The sequence below is a fragment of the Hemiscyllium ocellatum genome, chromosome 11, assembly GCF_020745735.1.
Source record: "Hemiscyllium ocellatum isolate sHemOce1 chromosome 11, sHemOce1.pat.X.cur, whole genome shotgun sequence".
Lineage (NCBI taxonomy): Eukaryota > Metazoa > Chordata > Chondrichthyes > Orectolobiformes > Hemiscylliidae > Hemiscyllium > Hemiscyllium ocellatum.
The window spans coordinates 77,640,659-77,662,253 of NC_083411.1; the positions used below are offsets into that span (position 1 = coordinate 77,640,659).

Below are 21,595 nucleotides of genomic sequence, written 5' to 3' on the forward strand. Positions count from 1 at the left end.
GTGATGACTCAGTTAGGGCACCTGAGAGTTACAGGTTAGCCAGGAAAGCCCTAAAAAGAGAACAAAAGAGCCAGGAGGGGACATTAAAAGTCATTGGTGGTTAGGGCCAAGAAAAATCCAAAGGCCTTCTATAGCTATATCAGGACTAAAAGCATGACTACAGTAAGATTAGGGCCTATCAAGCATAGTAGAGGGATGTTGTGCATGGAGCTAGAGGAGTTAGGGCAAGTGTTAAATGAATAATTTTGCAGCATTCACACTAGAAACAGACAGTGTGGTCAAGGAGAATACTGAGATACAGGCTTCTGGATGAGATGGGATTAAGTTGCATAAGGAGGTGTTAGCAATTTTGGGAAGTGTAAAAGTAGGTAAATCCCCGGGCCCGATAGGATTTATCGTAAGATTCTCTGGGGAAGCCAGGAAAGAGATTACAGAACCTTTGGCTTTGATCTTTATGTCTTCACTGTCTACAGCAATAGGGTCAGAAGGCTGGAGGATCGCAAATGTTGTTTCCTTGTTCGAGAAGGGGAGTAGAGACAACCCTGGTAATTATAGACCTGTGAGCCTTACTTCAATTGTGGATAAAGTACTGGAAAGGGTTATAAGAGAGAGGATTTATAATCATCTAGAAAGGAATAAATTGATTAGAGATAGTCAACACTGTTTTATGAAGAGTAGGTTGTGCCTCACAAACCTTATTGAGTTCTTTGAGAGGGTAACCAAATAGGTGAATGTGGGTAAAGCAGCTGATGTGGGATTTCAGTAAGGCATTTGATCAGGTTGAAAATGTGTTGCTGGAAAAGCGCAGCAGGTCAGGCAGCATCCAAGGAACAGGAAATTCGACGTTTCGGTAATAAGCCCTTCATCAGGCTTATGCCCGAAACGTCGAATTTCCTGTTCCTTGGATGCTGCCTGACCTGCTGCGCTTTTCCAGCCACACATTTTCAGCTCTGATCTCCAGCATTTGCAGACCTCACTTTCTCCATTTGATCAGGTTCCCCATTGTAGGCTATTGCACAAAATACGGAAGCATGGGATTGAGGGTGATTTAGCGGAAGGAGGTGGTTGATGGGAAATATTCATCCTGGAGTTCAATTACTAGTGGGGTACCACACTGATCTGTTCTGGGTATACAGTTGTTTGTCATTTATGTGGATGCCTGGATGAGGGCACAGAAGTCAATTTACGGATGACACTAAGGTCAGTACAGTTGTGGATACTGACGAAGAATGTTGTAGGTTACAGAGAGAAATAGAAAAGCTGCAGAGCTGGGTTGAGAGGTGGCAAATGGAGTTTAATGTAGAGAAATGTGAGGTGATTCACTTTGGAAGGAGTAACAGGAATACTGAGTACTGGGCTAATGGTAAGATTCTTTGTAGTAAAGATGAGCATAGAGATCTTGGTACATAGATCCTTGAAAGTTGCCACCCAAGTTGATAGGGTTGTTAAGAAGGCATACGGTGTGTTAGTTTTTATTGGTAGAGGGACTGAGTTTCGGAACCATGAGATCATGTTGCAGCTGTACAAAACTCTGGTGCACCCACATTTGGCATATAGTTTTAGGAAGGATGTTGAAGCTTTGGAAAGGGTTCAGAAGAGATTTACTAGGAATTTGCCCGGTATGAAGGGAAGGTCTTATGAGGAAAGGCTAAGAGACTTGAGGCTGTTTTTGTTCAAGAGAAGAAGTTGAGAGCCTACGTAATTGAGACATTTAAGATAATTGGAGGGCTAGATAGATTGGACAGTGAGACCTCTTTTCCTTGGATGGCAATGGCTAGCAGGAGGGGACATAGCTTTAAATTGAGGGGTGATAGATATAGGACAGATGTCAGAGGCAGCTTCTTTACTCAGAGTAGTAAGGACATGGAATGCACTGCCGGCAACAGGAGTAGACTCGCCAACTTTAACGGCATTTAAATGGTCATTGGATAGACATATGGACGGGAATGGAATAGTGTCAGTTAGATGGGCTTCTGATTGTTGCACCAATCTGTGGAACCATCGAGGGTTGAAGGACATGTTCTATGCTGTAGTATGTTTTATGACCCCTTCTAGTCCTCTTAATTCCTCATTTCAGATGGGTCCTACTTTCCTGATATTCTTCCAAAGCTTTACCTGTTTTCAGTCGCCTAGACCTTATGCATGCTTCATCTTTATCTCTTAGATAGTCCTACAATTTCACCTGTCATCCATGGTTCCCTAATCTTGTCATTTCTATCCTTCATTTTCACAGGGATGTGTCTGTCCTGCACTCTAATCAACTTCTCTTTAAAAGCCTCCCAAATATCAAATGTGGATTTACCCTCAAATAGCTGCTCCCGATCCACATTCCCTAGCTCCTGCTGAATTTTGCTACGGTTAGCCTTCCCCCATTTAGCACTCTTCTCTTAGGCTCATTCTCATCTTTGTCTATGTGTATTCTTAAATTTATGGAATTGTGATCACTACTCCCAAAGTAATCCTCTACTCAAAATTCAACCACCTGGCTGCGTTATTCGCCAACACCAGGTCCAGCATGGCCTCTTCCCAAGTTAGACTATTTACATATTGCTCTATGAAACCCTCCCGAATGCTCCATACAAATTCTGCTCCATCTAGACCTCTGACACTGAGTGAATCCCAGTCAATGTTGGGAAAATTAAAATCTCCCATCACCACCATCCTGTTGCTCCTACATCTTTTCATAATCTATTCACACATTTGTACCTCTATCTCACGCTGGCTGTTGGGAGGCCCGTAGTACAGCCCCAACATTGTTTCCGCACCCTTCCTATTTCTGAGTTCTGCCCATATTGCCTCACTGCTCGAGTCCTCCACAGTGCACTCCTTCAGCACAGCTGTGATATAGTCTCTGACCGGTAATGCAACTCCTCCACCACTTTTATCTCCCTCTCTATCCCGCCTGAAGCATCTATATCCTGGGATATTTCATTACTAATCTTGCTGTTCCCTCAACCAAGTCTTGGTAATAGCAATATCATATTCCCAGGTATTAATCCAAGCCCTAAGTTCATCTACCTTACCGAGAGTCATAGAGTCATGGAGATGTACAGCACAGAAACAGACCCTTTGGTTCAACTTGTCCATGCTGACCAGATATCCTAACCTAATCTAGTCCCATTTGCCAGCACTTTCCTCATTCCTGAAGAAGGGCTTATGCCCGAAATGTCGATTCTCCTGTTCCTTGGATGCTGCCTGACCTGCTGCGCTTTTCCAGCAACACATTTTCAGCTCTGATCTCCAGCATCTGCAGTCCTCACTTTCTCCTCGAAGATTTTAACCTACTGCGAATCCTCTTGCAAGGATGCCTTCCTTGAAGAAGCTCTCTTCCTCCCTCTACAAGGATTTCAGTGAGTCTCTCTCTCACTGCACACCCCAAGTCACCTCCTCTGCCCAGAAGCTCTTCAGCCACATTCTCAAACAGACTCGCTACCACAGCCACATCTCCTTCCTCAGCACCTGCCTACGGAACCGACTGATCCCGCACGGACTCTGGACTATGTTCCGACCAACAACATTTGGACCCAACCAGGACAACCAGTACCTACAACAAATCCGAAGCCTCCAGCAACAGACCTCCCTCCGGATCCTCCGCTCCACACTTGCAGCCATGCGTCGCTACCTACATTCCCTGCAGTTAGACCTACCCCAGCTCAGGATAACACACTCACAGATCTGCAAAGGACCTCTACTGTTCTTCATTCACAGAAGAATCCATACACTAAACAAACAGTTCTTCCTAGCCATATCGGAAATTAAAGACAGTAAGTACCAAAAACTTTCACGTATTTACCCCCACACTCTAGGTTCCTCAACTGTTCCAGAATCTTCCATCAGCGTCCAAAATAACTCGGACGCCATTAACCACGTGGCCGCTACAGCGCCCGCGGCAACAACCGCCGACGCCGACCATAACGTCACTTCCGCCTCCACCGACCTCGCAGCCTCCACGATCGCCGCCCAGACAACCGACTCCACAATCACCAGGAAGACCACCGCTGATGGATTCGCGACCTCCACGGCTATTGGGAATAACACTGTTTCTGTCGTCGCCACAGCCACTTCCACCCCTTGGGTTGCCGTCGCCGCAGCCACTTCCGCCCCCAGTGACATCACTAACTTGCACGACCACAACGCTGCATGTGTCTCCGCCCCCACGCCGATCTCCGTCACACCTAACCCCGCCCCCACGCCTTACCCCACCCCCGTGCCGATCTCCGTCCCCGCCCCCACGCCTAACCTCGCCCCAACTCCCAGCTCCAGCCCCACACCAGGTCCTAGCTCCCAGCCCTGCCGTGTTTTCACCATCCCTCCAGAACTACCCCTCTCTGAGGATGAAAGATCAGTCCTCAGCAGAGGCCTACCTTCATTCCCCTACGCTCTCGGATTAACGAGTTCAACACGCGACGAGACATCGAACAATTCTTCCGCTGCCTTCGCCTCGATGCCTACTTCTTCAACCAAGATTCTCGCCCACCCTCTGACGACCCCTTCTCCTGCCTCCAACACAGCCCATCCACCTGGACGCCCCGTGCTGGCCTCTTACCCGCCCTCAATCTCTTCATAGTCAACTGCCGCTGCAACATTAACCGCGTCAACCTCTCCACCCCTCTCACCCACTCCAACCTCTCACCCTCGGAACGTGCAGCCCTCCACTCCCTCCGCTCTAACCCCAACCTCACTATCAAACCAGCAGACAAGGGAGACGCGGTAGTAGTTTGGCACACCGACCTTTACACCGCTGAGGCTAAACGCCAGCTCGCGGACACCTCCTCCTACACCCCCCTTGACCATGACCCCACCTCCCACCACCAAACCATCATCTCCCAGACCATCCATAACCTCATCACCTCAGGGGATCTCCCATCCACCACCTCCAACCTCAGTCCCACAACCCCGCACCGCCCGTTTCTACCTCCTGCCCAAAATCCACAAACCTGACTGCCCCGGCCGACCCATTGTCTCAGCCTGCTCCTGCCCCACCGAACTCATCTCTGCATACCTCGACACGGTCCTGTCCCCCTTAGTCTAAGAACTCCCCACCTACATTCGGGACACCACCCACGCCCTCCACCTCTTCCATGATTTTTGCTTCTCCGGTCCCCAACGCCTTATCTTCACCATGGACATCCAGTCCCTGTACACCTCCATCCCCCATCACGAAGGACTCAAAGCCCTCTGCTTCTTCCATTCCCGCTGTACCAACCAGTACCCTTCCACTGACACCCTCCTTCAACTGACTGAACTGGTCCTCACCCTGAACAACTTCTCTTTCCAATCCTCCCACTTCCTCCGAACCAAAGGAGTAGCCATGGACACCCGCATGGGCCCCAGCTATGCCTGCCTCTTAGTAGGATATGTGGAACAGTCCATCTTCTGCAGCTACATTGGCACCGCCCTCCACCTTTTCCTCCGCTACATCGATGACTGTATCGGCGCTGCCTCGTGCTCCCACGAGGAGGTTGAACAGTTCATCCACTTTACCAACGCCTTCCACCCTGACCTCAAATTCACCTGGACCGTCTCAGACTCCTCCCTCCCCTTCCTAGACCTTTCCATTTCTATCTCGGGCGACTGAATCAACACAGACATTTACTATAAACCGACCGATTCTCACAGCTACCTAGACTACACCTCCTCCCACCCTGCCCCCTGTAAAAACACCATCCCATATTCCCAATTCATTCGTCTCCACCGCATCTGCTCCCAGGAGGACCAATTCCAATACCGTACAACCCAGAAGGCCTCCTTCTTCAAGGACCGCAATTTCCCCCCAGACGTGATCGACGATGCCCTCCACCGCATCTCCTCCACTTCCCGCTCCTCCGCCCTTGAGCCCCGCCCCTCCAACTGCCACCAGGACAGAACCCCACTGGTTCTCACCTACCACTCTACCAACCTCCATATACAGCGTATCATCCGCCTTCATTTCCGCCACCTCCAAACGGACCCCACCACGAGGGATATATTTCCCTCCCCTCCCCTATCAGCGTTCCGAAAAGACCACTCCCTCCGTGACTCCCTCGTCAGGTCCACACCCCCACCAACCCAACCTCCACTCCCGGCACCTTCACCTGCAACCGCAAGAAATGCAAACCTTGCGCCCACACCTCCTCCCTTACTTCTCTCCAAGGCCCCAAGGGATCCTTCCATATTCGCCATAAATTCACCTGCACCTCCACACACATCATTTATTGCATCCGCTGCACCCGATGTGGCCTTCTCTATATTGGGGAGAAAGGCTGCCTACTTGCGGAATGTTTCAGAGAACACCTCTGGGGTTGATAGATCTGAGGGGTTGGCATCGAGATCTATGTCGAAATGGTGGTTTTTTTCATCCGTGTGTAGGGCTATGAGGGAGAGGGGGTCGTGTCTTTTTGTGGCTAGCTGGTGTTCATGTATCCTGGTGGCTAACCATTTCGACTGGGACAACACATCTATCCTGGGACAGGCTAAGCAAAGACATGCCAGAGAATTCCTAGAGGCCTGGCACTCCAACCACAATGCCATAAACAAGCACATAGATCTAGATGCCATCTATCAACCCCTCCGAAAATGAACAGGAAATAACATCACCACAAACCCCAGAAACCCCACCCAGGAGAAAGATATAAATTGAAAGCAGGAGACAACAGCTTCGCTTCACTTGGAGGTCGCCACTGATGATGTTACCTAGCCAGGTAATGAAACATCTGGATATCAAACCGACAGCTCAGCGAGCAAACCCACACCCTAAACCTCAACCTGAGCTACAAACCTTCACAAACCTTGTGAAAAGGAAAAGCCTTACAACACACGCTTTATTTTGGTTAGAGGAGGTGGTAGGAGACACAACTTGTGTAGCGTCTCAGGTTTAGCCACTTCCCAAATATATGAGTTCACTCACCTTCCCAGAGTGCAATTTGTTCGCTCCCACTCAGCTCCTCGCTCTGACCACTCCTGCTGCAAAATGGAGGCCTCTGATTCCACGAGGTAAGTATTTAAATGGGAAACCTTACCTTCCCGGCAGGCACTGGTCCTTGTTCCCACTACTCCTACTGCTGCTGCAAAATGGAGGCCTTTCCTAATCATGTACCTTTCCAAATGTCTTTTCGATAGAGGCCAACATACCATTAGGCTTAATAGTTATATTGTTCTGTAGGTTGCCTGATTACTTCCATGTTAATCACATGAACGCAAGGCCTGACCGTCAATATTGGCAGGACCATCTGATGATAACAATGAAGGTTAGCATTGCTACATCACCCTCCAGTGACCTCTTCACATTACTTTGTTCAAAGTGATTATCCATAATGTTGAAGATCCCACCGTGCTGCACGGTGATGTTAGCTGGTTGTGATAGACTGCAGGAAGTGACTGCATGTATGCGCCCAGTTGAGAGGGTGAAAAAAAGGTCAAAATTGTGCTTGACAAAGCAAATCTTCCTGTCCTTTATGTTATTTCCTCTACTGTCACTCCTTCATTGCCCTTGCCTCACCAGCACCAACAAACTGTCTCCCGCTGCCACCCTGCTTGGGGAGATGTCCTTCCCAGAACTGGGACGTAATGCTCAATAAAGGTGGCTGCTGTTGCGCCTGTTCCTCACCAACCTCCTGCTCCCTCTCAGATGCCAAAATACTCACCGATGCATGTGCAGATGGGGCCAGTAGTCTCAAATGATCACAATGCTGTACGTGCATTCATTGCTGTGGTAGGGGCCGCTTATAGTATATCTGGCCTATTTTGTTACATAGAGTAACACTACGGCAATTATCCCATTTAGCAAGAATACAATTCTCACAGTATATTTTAAAATTTGTACAAGAGGATCTTCAGAATTATTGAAGACAATACCTTAAAAAAATGATAAGTGCAAAATCAGTTGCCATTGTCTTGTTAACGTAGCAACTTATGTGAGTTTGTTAAGTCAGATTCACATTCAAATTAATGATAAAAGACACTTTATTAGTGCAATATTTATAGACAGCACTAATCCATCATCCACATACAACTTAATGAATAAGTGCCTTCATCCAATGCATCTAAGAGTATTCGATAATATTTTCAGTGTTGGCAGTTAAATAAATCCTGACTAAAACTACAATAAATGTAAAGATTATTTTATGCTTCATACATTAATTTCAACTTCACAAATGACAATGTCATGATAAGTTCTTAAAATTTTTAAAAAGCATGCTGGTCTTAATCTTCACATAATGTTCAATATTTTGATAGCTATTGATAAATGTGACCTCGCTATTCCATGACAAGTTTAAATTTGGAATATTCAATGACCATAAAGTAATATGAGTACCTATTAAACAGTCCATAATATTAAAACATGAAGGCTGATGTGACATTAAAAGTCCTACTACACAACTAGATTTTGCAATAAATCTAAAAAAAAATTCAGAGGAAAAGATTTTACTTTTAAAATTCACCAATTATTTTATTGTAGCAATCATGAAAGTTAGCAAATATATATACTTCGTAAACATACATACTTTGTAAACATGTTTTCACAATGATCATGCATCTAAAAATCTAACCTCACAATTTGCAAGGACTTCACTTCATTGCTTCTCTTGATATTTTCAGGAATACTGACTGGTTCAGCATAAAGCAGGAGCTATGAGAATCATTAACAATTTCTCATGTTTCTGAGTGAAATGCACATTCACACCACATTTTTAAAAATTTGCATATGATGTTTATTTTATTTATTCTGGTTACATCAATAAACTATCTCGATATACACAAGGATTCACTGTAACATGTGCAATTTAATGCATGGATCCAGCAATTGTTTCCAAATAGATTTTTTTTTGTACAAATGATCAAATATTAAGATCATCAAAAATGGAACTACAAAAACACATGGATTTCAAACCAATACAAAACCTCCAGGTAATTCTAGAAATATGTTTTAAAGACCCAATTAATCCCTTTATGAATATTAAAAGTGACATCACTGCACAATACATGTATGTTCTTAAATGCAATGATATGTGACTCAGCCAAAGACAATTAAGAGGAAGCAAATAGTGAAGGAGATAGAGTAGAAATATAGCACATTGGAAAACTGTGATGATTTTAAGTTTGGGCTGTTCCAGAAACCAGTTCCCTCTGCAACCAATTCCAAATTAATGACACAGCATCATTAAGCAATTTGAGACATTGAGGCTGTTGAAGCACTCTAGAACTTCAATAATTTGTTTCTACTTTCACTAAGTTAAGGAATTCCAATACAATGCACTGCAAAAATTAGCTAGTGGAATTATCTGTAGGTAATAGTACTGAAATGAAGTTAAGTGCAAGTTCAAAATAATTTTGATTCTATTCTCTCTCAGCTACCGGTCTTCTGAGTTGATATCAAGGCCACGTGATAAAGTTCATTGTTTGTACATCAAGAAGTTATGTAAACAATTCATCATAAAATAAGTATGCAGATTCATAAATTGAGAAACATTTGAACTCCTATTTAATGAAATGTTCACGTGCAGTGTTTTTTAAATTTAATCACTCATGGGAAATGGACATTGCTGGCTGGGCAGCATTTATTGCCCGCCCCTAGTTGCCCTTGAGAAGATGGTGATGTGTTGCCTTCTTGAAATGCTGCAGTCCACCTGTTGTGAGTTGACCCATGATACTTTGAGTGAAGGACTTCTTGGAATTTGACCCAGCAACAGTGAAGGAATGGTAATACATTTCCATGGGGAACTTGGAGCAGGTGGTGTTCCTATGCATTTGCTACCTTTGTCCTTCTAGATGGAAGTGGTTGTGGGTTTGGAAGATGCTGAGGATCTTTGGTAAAGTTCTGAAATGCATTTTGTAGATAATACTTACTGCTGCTACTCAGTATCAGTGGTGGAGGGAGTAGATGCTTGTGGATGGAATACCAATCAAGTGGACTGCTTAGTCCTGAATGGTGTCAAGCTTCTGGAGTGTTGTTGTAACTGCACACATCCAGTCAAGTGGGAGCATTCCATCACACTCCTGACTTGTGCCTTGTAGATGGAAGACAGGCTTTTTGGGAGGGGGGGGGGGGGGGGTGGAGTTCAGGTGGTGAGTTACTCACCGCTGTATTCCTAGCTTTTGATTTGTTTTTGTACTCACTGTGGTTATGTGGTGAATCCAGTTCAATTTCTGGTCAATGGTAAACCAAACCTCCACCTGGATGTTGACAGTGGGGGATTCAGTGATCGTAACATTATTGAATGTCAAGGGGCAGAAGTTAGATTGCCTCTTATGGGTAATGGTCAAAGTTGGCATTTGTGTGGCATGGCACATATTTGCCACTTGTCAGCCCAAACCTGGATATTGTCTCGATCTTGCTGCATTTGGATGTAGTCTGCTTTAATATCTGAGGAGTCGCGAATGGTGCTGAACATTGTGAAATCATCAACGGACATACCCATCCTGACATTATGATAGAGGGAAGGTCATTGATGAACAACTGAAGATGGTTGGGCCGAGGACACTATCATGATAAACTTCTGCAGCTGACATGACTAACCTTCAACAACCATGATCATCTTCCTATGTGCACTTTATGACTCCAACCGGATACTCATTGACTTCAGTTTTGCTAGGGCTCCACGATGCCACACTTGATCAAATGCAACCATTACGTCAAGGGTTGCCACTCTCACCTCTGGAATTCAGCATTTTTGTCCATGTTTGAACCAAGGCTGTAATGAGGTCAGGGGCTGAGTGGCCTGGATAGAATCCAAACTGGGCATCACTGAGCAGGTGCTGTTTGATAACACTGTTGATGGCACCTTCCATCACTTTTCTGATGATTGAGAGTATACTGATGGGGGTGATAATTGGCTGGGTTGTATTTGTCCTGCTTTTGAAGTACAGGACATAGCTGGGCAATTTTCCACATTGTTGAGTAGATGTCAGTGTTGTAACTGTAACTGTACAGGAACAGCTTGGCTTGAGGAGCATAAATCTTCAGTACTATTGCCGGAATGTTGTCAGGGCCCACAGTCATTGTCTTATCCAATGCCTCAAACTGCTTCTTGATTTCACATGGAGTGAATTGAATTGGGGACCACTGAAGTAGGCTGAGATAGATCATCCACTCAGCACTTCTGGTTGAAGATTGCTGCGAATGCCTCATCCTTATCTTTTTGCACTGATATGTTGAAAGCTCTTGGGGTCACTATCTTAGACTTTACTTCACTAAGTTACTCTTACTTTTTTTCCTTTGTTCATTCACGGGATGAGGGCATCACTGGCTAGGCAGCATTTATTGCCCACTCCTTATTGCCCAGAGGGCACTTCAGAGTCAACTACATTGCTGTGGGTCTGGAGTAACATGTAAGCCAGATGAGGCAAGCATAGCAGTTCCTTTCCCTAAAGGATATTACTGAACCAGATGGGTTTTTGTGACAATCAACAATGGATTCATCATTAAATTCTTAATTATAGATATTTATTGAATTCAATCTCCACCATTTGCTGTGGCATGATTTGAACCCATTTGACTGGAAAGTTATCTGGGCCTCTGGATTAACAGTCCAACAATAATACCACTAGGCTATCGCCTTGTGCCTTCTAAGCCAGAAAATTTGCTTCCATCATAAAATTTAACAGATTTAAACTCTAGATTTGGGTTAATTTGTATGTCAACCTTGTTTGTGCCAGTTTTAGATTTTCTTAGCAACTTGACGTTTCCCTATGAGTTTACTTCTTTGCTGACAAATCATGAAGTATCACCAACAGTCTCAGGAAAAACGTGTGGCCTTGATGAACCCATATTTCTAGCCGGAGGAGGATCTACAGTAGTAAGGGGTTTGCAAAAGCACAAAGTAGGAAAGAGTTCACTTAATTTTTTATATTATACTCTTACAAGGCAAGAACTCATGAAATCTTGGCAAGTAATTTTGTCATGTACACTGCTAAGAAGCTCGCTCAATTTTTAAAAGTTGAATTTTTCTTTACAATTTGTCACTTTTTCAACCATATTTATTTGAGCCCTACAATGCCTGATTAATTCCAGAATTAATTTTGCACATGTGCATCCCTTCGCTGTAAATCTGCACAATGTTGAATATTTCTTCAATGCTTACTATGATTGCAGAGGAATCTGGTATCATCGTCTAGCATCACGAACTTTCTCCAATCTCTGCTTGATTCTTTGTCTAATTTACAGGGATAATTCAACATATCTAATTGGTTGCCTATTTGAGAAGATTTACTTACCATTGTACATTCTGTCATTACCATTTGTCCAGCTGTCTCCCAAGTTGAAATCTCTCAAAGGCATAGTTTCCTCTAGCATTTGGAACTAAACTGTACACATCTTTTCTGATGAGGCTTTTGAACAGAAGGATGTGCATACATTGGACAATAGACTTTGGAGTCAGAAAACTGCAGCAAACTGGTAAAAAGTCTTATTTCTCTGGTGTAATTCTAAGAATATGAGACCAAATAGTAAAGTTATATCCTAACAATTAAATCACAGTATTTAAATAGAGAAAAAGTAGTCAATAACAATCCAGTGACAAGAAGAATTTAGTAAAACAAAAAAATTGTGAAAGAAAGGTTTAAAGTTACCTCTACAGTTCTTTGCCTTGGGGTGGAAGTAATATCAATGAAAGAGTTAATCATCACTCTCAACATTACCCAGACAACATCTGTGGTAGGAAGTAGACCAGTCTCTTGCATAATTAGAATTTGAATTGAATAGTTCCATCAACAAAAGAGCATGTCTGGTCTGTTGGCCTGAAAACAAATGCAGCAGCAACGCAGGGCAAAAAAGGTCAGTCAGAAACAATGGGACCATTCGGGATGTCTACAAGATGAAGATTTCTCCTGATAGACTGAGACAACTTGCTTTCTCAGCACTAGAATTCACTTGCGGTTTTATAAAGTACTTTGAATTGAGAAGAAAGCAGGTGCTGTGTGAAAATTGGAAATACTTTAAATGACAACAATCTCAATAATATCAATTTTATTTTAAACATTAAAGGCATTGTGCTGATATACATTCTATTTTCATTTATATAAGACAAGCAACTCTTAAGTATTTGCAAATTCATTTACAACAAACCTTCACTATATATTTAATGGATTTGGAACTTGGTTGACTATTTGTAATTGTCATGGGAAGTGAAGATATTTGCTAACATATAAACTGGTTATGAAGTTTAAAATGAGTACTTTATTTGTCTGACCATTTAAACACATATCCCAACTACTGCTGAGATCTGCTTATAATACTTAAAACACATTTAAATGGAATGCATTTTATGATGCAATTTCCAAAATCATAATTTGTATAAAACAAATATGAGTGTTGCAACATTGCTATTGCACAATGTGGATATGACTAAACTTTCACTGCAGCAAAGCGGACTGTGCAATAACTATGTTATATTAAAACTCATACTTAATGTATTTTGCATGTGACTTCAGAAATCATGTAATACACACATTACTTAATAGATGTCAGTCTCTTGTGACAGGCAGTGACAAAATAAGAATGCTGTATTCATCATTTTGTTTCCTGAAAATATGCATATAAAGTACATACAAGTGCATAATTAGAAAATATTTTTGCTCAAGAAAAATACTTATTTTAGGGAAAACAGAAATGTAAAATAAGTCCTCCTGAAAAACCAGAGAGCAAAAGAAGGCTATTTTGCCACAGTTGATACACTGAATATGTTCAGACTTTGGTTATTTTGGTAGCATTCCATGACCCCAAAGCAAAATAACTTTGAACTAACTCATGTGAAGTACAAACAGAAAAGCATGAGAATCACGCCAAATTGGGATCTGAAGTATTTGAATTTCTTTTTTTTTAATACACAAAAAAAATTTAAACGAGTTTCAGAACACAATGGACAAAGTTACCTGTTCGCAATTTTAGGTCAGTTAGTGGGAATATAAAAATTAAAACTTTCTGAAGGGTCAGAAAAGGGTGTTCAACCTTGTGCATTCTCAGACACAATCTTTTCATGATTCCTTTGGAATCTCCTCTTTGCTGTCTTCACAGATTATTATCTGCACTAACATTCTGAGCTGCTCTGATGCCCAAGGCTTGTTAGAAAATAATCTTCAAACTTCAGTCCTTTGGCACCTTGGGATCATGCAAATGTTGTATTTCCATTGTGTCGTGAACGTGACCTCTCCAAAGTAATGCGCCTATTTTCTGTGACAAGAAATATAAACATTTGAATTTTAATGGCAAGTTTTCCAAAGAAATTGGTAAAACTTGAAAGTAAAATTGAAAACATAAAATTGCTATGAAAATAGAAATAGCAAAATTACATTGCTGTTGAAATGCATTTGAGGATCTTTAAAAAAAATTTCTTATGCGTAGTGTGATTTAGCAGATAAAGGATGCACAGGCACATTATCTTGGACAGTTATGAAGCAGAAATTACAACTAAAATTGCCTACATATTAGGAATCTATCGAGGTGACAATGAAGTGCACTTCAGACACCTTTGGGGATGGAATTACAGAGTGGTAAAAATGCACAGTGATTGTTAAAAGCAAAAGCAACAAAGATTGAAATGGTAGAAATGCACGCAATGTTTGCTGGCTCCCTTTCGTGTTGAATGTCTGCGATAGACAACACCAAGTCATCAGTTGTCCATAATATTAACCATTCCATTACCAATAAGACTGGGGTTTGGTACTGTACAGTAGATTCTATTGAGGACATCTTTAACAAAGTACTCTTACCTGCAATGTGATTGATTTTTCTTGCAGTATCTGGAGCCAAGTTGCAAAAGCATTACTGCAACAAACATGTCAGTTCTGCTACCTAAGGCTTAGTATAAAAGAGCTAATTCACTAAAATTGCAGTAATTCTATTAGACTTCATTTTGTTAGGCCATGAAACTACTTCAGAAGAACACAAGATACAGATGATATTTCAATAGGATAATCTGATAAGTGTTTTCTGCTATAAAGTGCATTATTTACATCATAAATAAAGATAATACATAATATAATGGGTCCAAGAGAAGCTGTTTGTTCTCTTTTCTGGAAGACTGATGCATGGTCAACAAGTACCATGTATGAATCACATAGCTTTTTCTCCCGCAGTTGATGATCTTTTTCATTGATGAATTGGAACAGCACTGCTCTGCAATGAGCTCAAGCAGTATATAAAATAAGAGATTATAGTCAAATGATTTTCAAGACTGCAGCTATTACACAATTATTCATCATCAGCAATGCGACCACCACAGTACAGACTCCAGAAAAAACCCTGAAACTGAAGATCCTACAAAGTTGTATAACTACATAACCAAAAGCACAACTGTTTAGTAGTATTCTTTAAACAAAAACTCTGAATAAGACAGCAGGCAAATTTGACAACTTCAAAGAAAATTGACACAATTCAGAGCTGTGACAACAAACAATATTTTTTAAGCAGGTTGTTCATGTCCAAAATTTCAGCTTTGATAATTAATACAGTTTGCATGCCAAACATACACACAATACAGCCATCTGTAGTAAGTAACTTAGCAAATTCAATTTCTGTTACCAAGTACAATTTGCAAACTGTTTGTGACAGTGTAAGCAGTGCTCTCTTGGATCATCATACCATGCAATAATGTAAATGATTGTCGACCTGACCCCTGCTAAACTTCAAAATTAAATTGCAAAAATGTCCCAAATACATGCCAGTTCCATGGTGGAAGAAGTTGTCAGCTCTCAGGATAAGAGTAACCAAGTTCTCTGCAAAATGTTTCTAGTACATCCAATTATACACAGGCGGTCTCTGGGTTGTGAACAGGCTCCATTTGCAAGGTGATTTGTAAACACCGAAAAGAATGCACAACTACATTAAGGAGTTGTTCATAAATACACAAAATATTTCTTTGACAGATCTTTAAAATTACAACACCTGTATGAGGTCATGCTCAGAAACACAGGCGTTAGTAAGTTGGACATTTGTGAATTGGGCACCCCCGTTCGAGCAACAAAATATTTAGATTAGGTTAGATACCCTGAAGTGTGGAAACAAGCCCTTTGGCCCAACCAGTCCACATCGACCCTCCGAAGAGTAACACACCCAGATCCATTTCCTTCTGTCTAATGCACCTAACACTATAGTTAGTATAACTATAGGCAATTTAGTATGGCCAATTCACCTGACCTGCACAACTTTGGACTGTGGGAGGAAACCGGAGCACCCGGAGGAAACACACACAGACACGGGAAGAATGTGCAAACTCCACAGTCATCCAAGGCTGGAATTGAACCTGGGACCCCTGGTGCTGTGAGGCAACAGTGCTAACCACTGGGCCACCGTGCCACCTCTATTTCAAATCATTTAATATAATGATTTGAAATAGAGTAAACAATTTTTCATTTCTATGCGCCAGTATCTTATGGGGTAGAAGTAACAATTAGAAATATTTATGCAATCAATACATTTGTGGACAACAGATTTTGATGTACTCTTTTTTCAGCAAGACACAGTGAGCAACGGATATTGAATCAAATGTACAATTCTAAACTGGATATCACAAAGAAATGGAGAAATAAAAATAAAGTTGCCATAGTCCCTGAGGATCATAGGGCTGCTCTCTCATTGGAGAGAGATAACTAATGGTGAGTTTAATCCCAGGTGAAGTGTGAGGTTGAGAAGGCGGGACCCTCATAAGTACCCTCAACCAGTGCAGGAATTGAACCCTGTATTGTAAATTGGCCCCTCTTTGTAAAACAGAGAAAGATTTCAGGAATCCAACATTAATGTGATTTATTTGAGATTGTCATACCTGAAGATTTGGGAGAACAATTGAAATGCTCATGACATTGGGGTGTCAAGAAGAAATAAATATTCTTCATCTTCTTTAATTGTCACCTGATTTGCAGTGTATTTTGCAACAGGATTCAAACAGTCGTGATTTTCTAAGTAGTGAATTCTTTAGAAGTAATTGGCTGCATGCATGATTCAGATTTGCCTCTGCTTTTTCCAGAAGTGCATCAAAACAAAAGAACCTGCGATATTTAAAAGTAACTAAAAGGAGCAAAACTGTTTTAACTACTCTTGTTTTAAAAGGACTAAACAATTTTGCACCACCTTATATATGAAGGATCTTTTACGCCAGGATGAATGATATCCTTTTAACAAGATCAAGATCCAGCTTTGCAGGGTCACCTAAAACAAATTGCATATATCTTCAACGAGCATGGATATTCTGAGAGAATCCAGCAAGTTTTGATGTATGCTTCTGTTTGTTAATTTATCAGCACTGTAGCTCTGTCAACCTTTGGTGACAAATCAAAGCTTTTAATATGGAGCTAGTGTTAAACTGCTGAATTGCTAGTTGTTGAAAGAAACAAAAGTTAAATTTTTACTTAGTTTTTGTTTCATTCACAAAGTGAAGCCTTATAGATGTATAGCTCCTAACTCTACAACCCAACATTGGAGTCAATGTACCTCTTTAGATGCATTGGAATAAATGAGAAACAAATTGACCATCACTTAAAGGGCCACTGTAGCAAAGAAAAGCTTAACTGAAATTTATAATATTAAATTATTATTTCTGGGGTTGATAAACTGCTCCATCCCGTGGCACCAACCACTCACAGAAGGTCTTAAGTGTACTGGTGAACAGCGTGTACTCTGTCACCAGTGCATGGACGTAACCATGGAAGAGGGTTAGAAATTTGGATCATAATACCTTGCGACCATGTGCTACCTGGACTTGTTAGTGACCACTCAGGCCAGTTCAATGTCTTTTTGTAAACAGTATCATCTAGCCATAGTTCTCAGAGGACCATAGAGATCTCTCTCAATCATAAAGAGATAATTTTGACCATAAGAAATAGGAAAGGAAGTAAGGCCATTCAGCCCATCGAGTCCCCGCCGCCATTCAATCATGGCTGATGGGCATTTCAATGCCATTTACCCGCATTCTCCCAGCATCACTTAATTCCCTGCGAGACTAAGAATTTATCAACTTCTGCCTTGAAGACATTTAACATCCAAGCCTCCACTGCGCTCCGTGGCAATGAATTCCACAGGCCCACTACTCTCTGGCTGAAGAAATATCTCCTCATTTCTGTTTTAAATTGGGTCCCTCCAGTTCTAAGGCTGTGCCCACAAGTCCTAGTATCCCCACCTGACAGAACAACAATTTCCCAGCGTCCACTCTTTCTAAGCCATGCATTATATTATAAGGTTCTATAAGATCTCCCCTCAACCTTCTGAACTCTAATGAAAACAATCCTAGGATCCTCAGCTGTTCATCGTATGTTAGGCCTACCATTCCAGGGATCATCCTTATGAATCTCTGCTGGACACACTCCAGTGCCAGTATATCCTTCCTGAAGTGAGGGACCCAAAACTGGACACAGTATTCTAAATGGGGCCTAACCAGAGCTTTATAAAGTTTTAGTAGCACATCACTGCTTTTACATTCCAACCCTTTGATTTGGCTACTTGGAGCTTGAGAGACACTGCTCCACAAGCATGGGGCAAGATCTCTATGAATTACCACTACCAGTACAGAGTATGAAGATGCACAATGGGTGTCATTTTGCACCACATTCTAGCTAACAAGGTAATTGAACTAAACAACTCCCTCACAGCTCCAAAAAGAGTCTCTTTACCTGTGCACAATTATCCAGTGAGTTACCCCCATTGTCATCATTAATTACTTTATACAGCAACCTTCTCCTTCCCAGAGGCCATTTTATGAGTCCAAACCACAGGTAGACAATGGTTTCTAAGGTTATGCATATTGGAGAATTTAGGTGCACACTGGCCACATGTTTTTGAAACTATAAGATGCAGCTGCAGAGACTTGTAAAATGACTCAGTAGATGTCTATCTCCCCATCCATTTTCTTCAGGACACAAATTTGTTTCGCTTATGCAACCAAAGTTGCCACTAAAATTGGTACAATGTCTTAAATGTAAAATAAGGCTCATTTTCTGTTAAGTATTTAAGTGGAACTATTTTGTATTTTTTTATTTTTCTTCTGTCTATATCTACGTCACTATGTATCCTCCATAAGACAGAATTCCAAGTTAATCCAGGTGTACACATTCCAATCAATGCAGTCAGATACATACTTCAAAAAGTAAATGACACGAGATTCAAGCATAGTGCAACACAAAGCGTTAATTTTTGTTTCCAATTGAATTGAAATATCTCATCTCTTAATAAATTGCATGTTAACTGACTAAATTCATTTGAATGTCAGATTCACTCTCATTCTTCTTGTTGAGAAATGATAAAAAAGCTGCCAAGATAAATTATTATATTAACTGTTGCATCCTAAAGTCATGCAGTGCTTACCAGAATTAAATAACAAATGTTGACAGTTGGGGGTGCCATTATAACAGTGCTGCCAAAATTGTGACATGACTAGTTTAAACTTGAATTTTGTAATCTTGATTCTCTAATGGACATTTAGTTTAATAGGACTCAATGCTAGTGGTATCTGTACACCCAAGATACCTTGGATACTTAAATACTTTTGCTTGATTGATAGACATGCATTTAATAATCTGAAGTTCAGCCTATCTTTAATGCTGTGAGCATGAGAGAACTAATGAGACTATTGTGATTCTAATCTCCTATTTGATTCTATTGCTATGGTGCACTTTTTCCATACATAACCAATCTGTTGCAGAGACAGAAACATTAAGGGAAAGTTACATGACCAAAATGCTCCTCAAATATCCCCAAAATATCCCATAGGAATAACAGCAACCCAGTTCACCTGGTGCAACTGAAAAAGTGAATCAATTAAAATTACTCAGATTACTTAAAGCTGCTCATGAAGAAATGGGTCAGACTCTAAGTATTGTGCCAGGGTCACGAAGGATAACATAAGCCTGTAAAGACAGAATTAAGTTCTTGAGATAGAGAATGTAAAGTGGAAAGACTCAGTGGGTCTGGCAGCATCTGTGGGAAGAAATCTGTGGTGAGACTGGTGTTTTGCCAGTGCTGACTTCTGTGGATGAAAATCAAGCAGGTTGCTGCCTGTGGAGTGTGTAATGTGATGTTGCTGAATGAAGGTAAACATGGATGTCCACAGAAGCAATCGGTGAACTTCGTTCACCGGGTAATTGCACACACATTGAAGCTAGGTAGTAGCATCTCTTAGCTTCTCACCAGTGCCTGGGAAAATCATGCTGATCATGAGGTGGGATGCAAAGATCCCTAAATAAGGTCCTTGACAATTACTAATGAGAACTCATTTAGCTGATGGAACATTAAGGGAAATGGGACTATTTTCCCTCAAGAACCTAATTTTCTTTTTGTTTTTGCTGTTATCATCCAAATTTCTTACCGTTGCCAATGCCTCGAGGGTTGGGAGAATTCAGTCAATCTCATCGATTCTCGTAATAACTCAAACATGTTTTGAAGAATAAATATGCCCAAAATGAATGTTGGAAGGCCAGAAATGCAGAAGTCAATGTCAATCAGAAAGTGAATCAGCTGCCAAAATAGATTTCTCAAAATAGCCAATTTTTTTTCTGGAGTAAAGAGATCTTCAATGCCACGAAAAGCAAAATAGCCAGCAAATGTAAAAACATGTTAATGGTGTAGAGGGAATGAGTGTCCATTTGAAAAGATTCCCTTCAACATGATCGTGAAAGACTAAAACCATTCTTTTCATAACACCAGCAAATTCAACACTCAAGATCTTCGTGAAAATACAATGGCAGTGACGTGGCTATTACTCAAACAACAAAACCTTTGTTAAATTTATCTCATACTTCTATGCAGTGCAGGGACAAGAGCATCTTGATTACATGCTGCATAACATTTTACTTGGATCTCTTTATTCTAAAGGAAATGAACATTTTCAAATTAAAAAAAAATCATTCATTTAAAAAAAAGCAAATCAGACTTCTCTATTCCCGGGATGGCAAATTTACTACTAATTGGAAAGTCATGCCAGAAAGACACAAAAAAAAATCAACATCCTCATGGCTACAAGGAAGGTTTCTGTTTATATTGAGTAACTGCCTTGGTATTACTGTATCATGTCAGGAAGCTGTCGAAGATCTTGTTCAATAGAGTTAATCTCATTGAGTACAAAGTAATGGAGCAGTTGTTAAGAATAAAAGGAAAATTGAATGTGTCTTAGTGAACAGGATTACAAATACCATTGGGGTATGTCCAGTGTCATGGATGGAATCAAATCACAAGATCGTAATCCACATCAACTATCCAATTTCCAACATTTCCACTCCCCCACCCCCCAACTTTCCTCTCTTTAAGTTCTCTAATCATACAAAATGCTCCATCTTCTTGTCAGGGTTAAAATGTTTTCTATAATGGAGATATTAGGGCAAATCAAGACTTTTACCATTGTAAAATCAAACTTAAAATGTACAACACTGACTTTATACTTGCAAGGAAAGCAACAAAGGATTTTTTTTAAAAAGACTGTGTGAATTCAAGTTAATATGATAATACAAGGATAAGTGTCAAAATCAGACTAAAGATCTATAGAAAGGCTAAACTCAGAGTGACATGAATTGTTCAATGTTAGTAGTCAGTGCCTGATATCAGATGAGTTCAGATCTGAAAGACTTATCAATATAGACAATTCCTTCTGTCTGTACAGATAAGGTACATTAAGGCATGTCCACAATGAGGTCACGTGTA

At 41.2% G+C, this 21,595-nt stretch overlaps 1 protein-coding gene across 4 annotated transcripts in view; it reads right to left on the bottom strand.

The window, feature by feature from the left end:
* Positions 1-8,865: 8,865 nt before the first annotated feature.
* Positions 8,866-21,595, bottom strand: part of diaph2 (diaphanous-related formin 2) — a 739,556-nt gene continuing 726,826 nt past the window's right edge. For 3 of the 4 annotated variants that reach the window (XM_060832634.1, XM_060832633.1, XM_060832630.1), the window contains one exon: positions 8,866-14,146. In XM_060832634.1, the coding sequence (XP_060688617.1) occupies positions 14,082-14,146 (65 nt within the window). In that variant the 3' untranslated portion in view covers positions 8,866-14,081. The remainder of the gene's footprint in view (positions 14,147-21,595) is intronic. The other variant, XM_060832631.1, reaches the window with a different exon arrangement.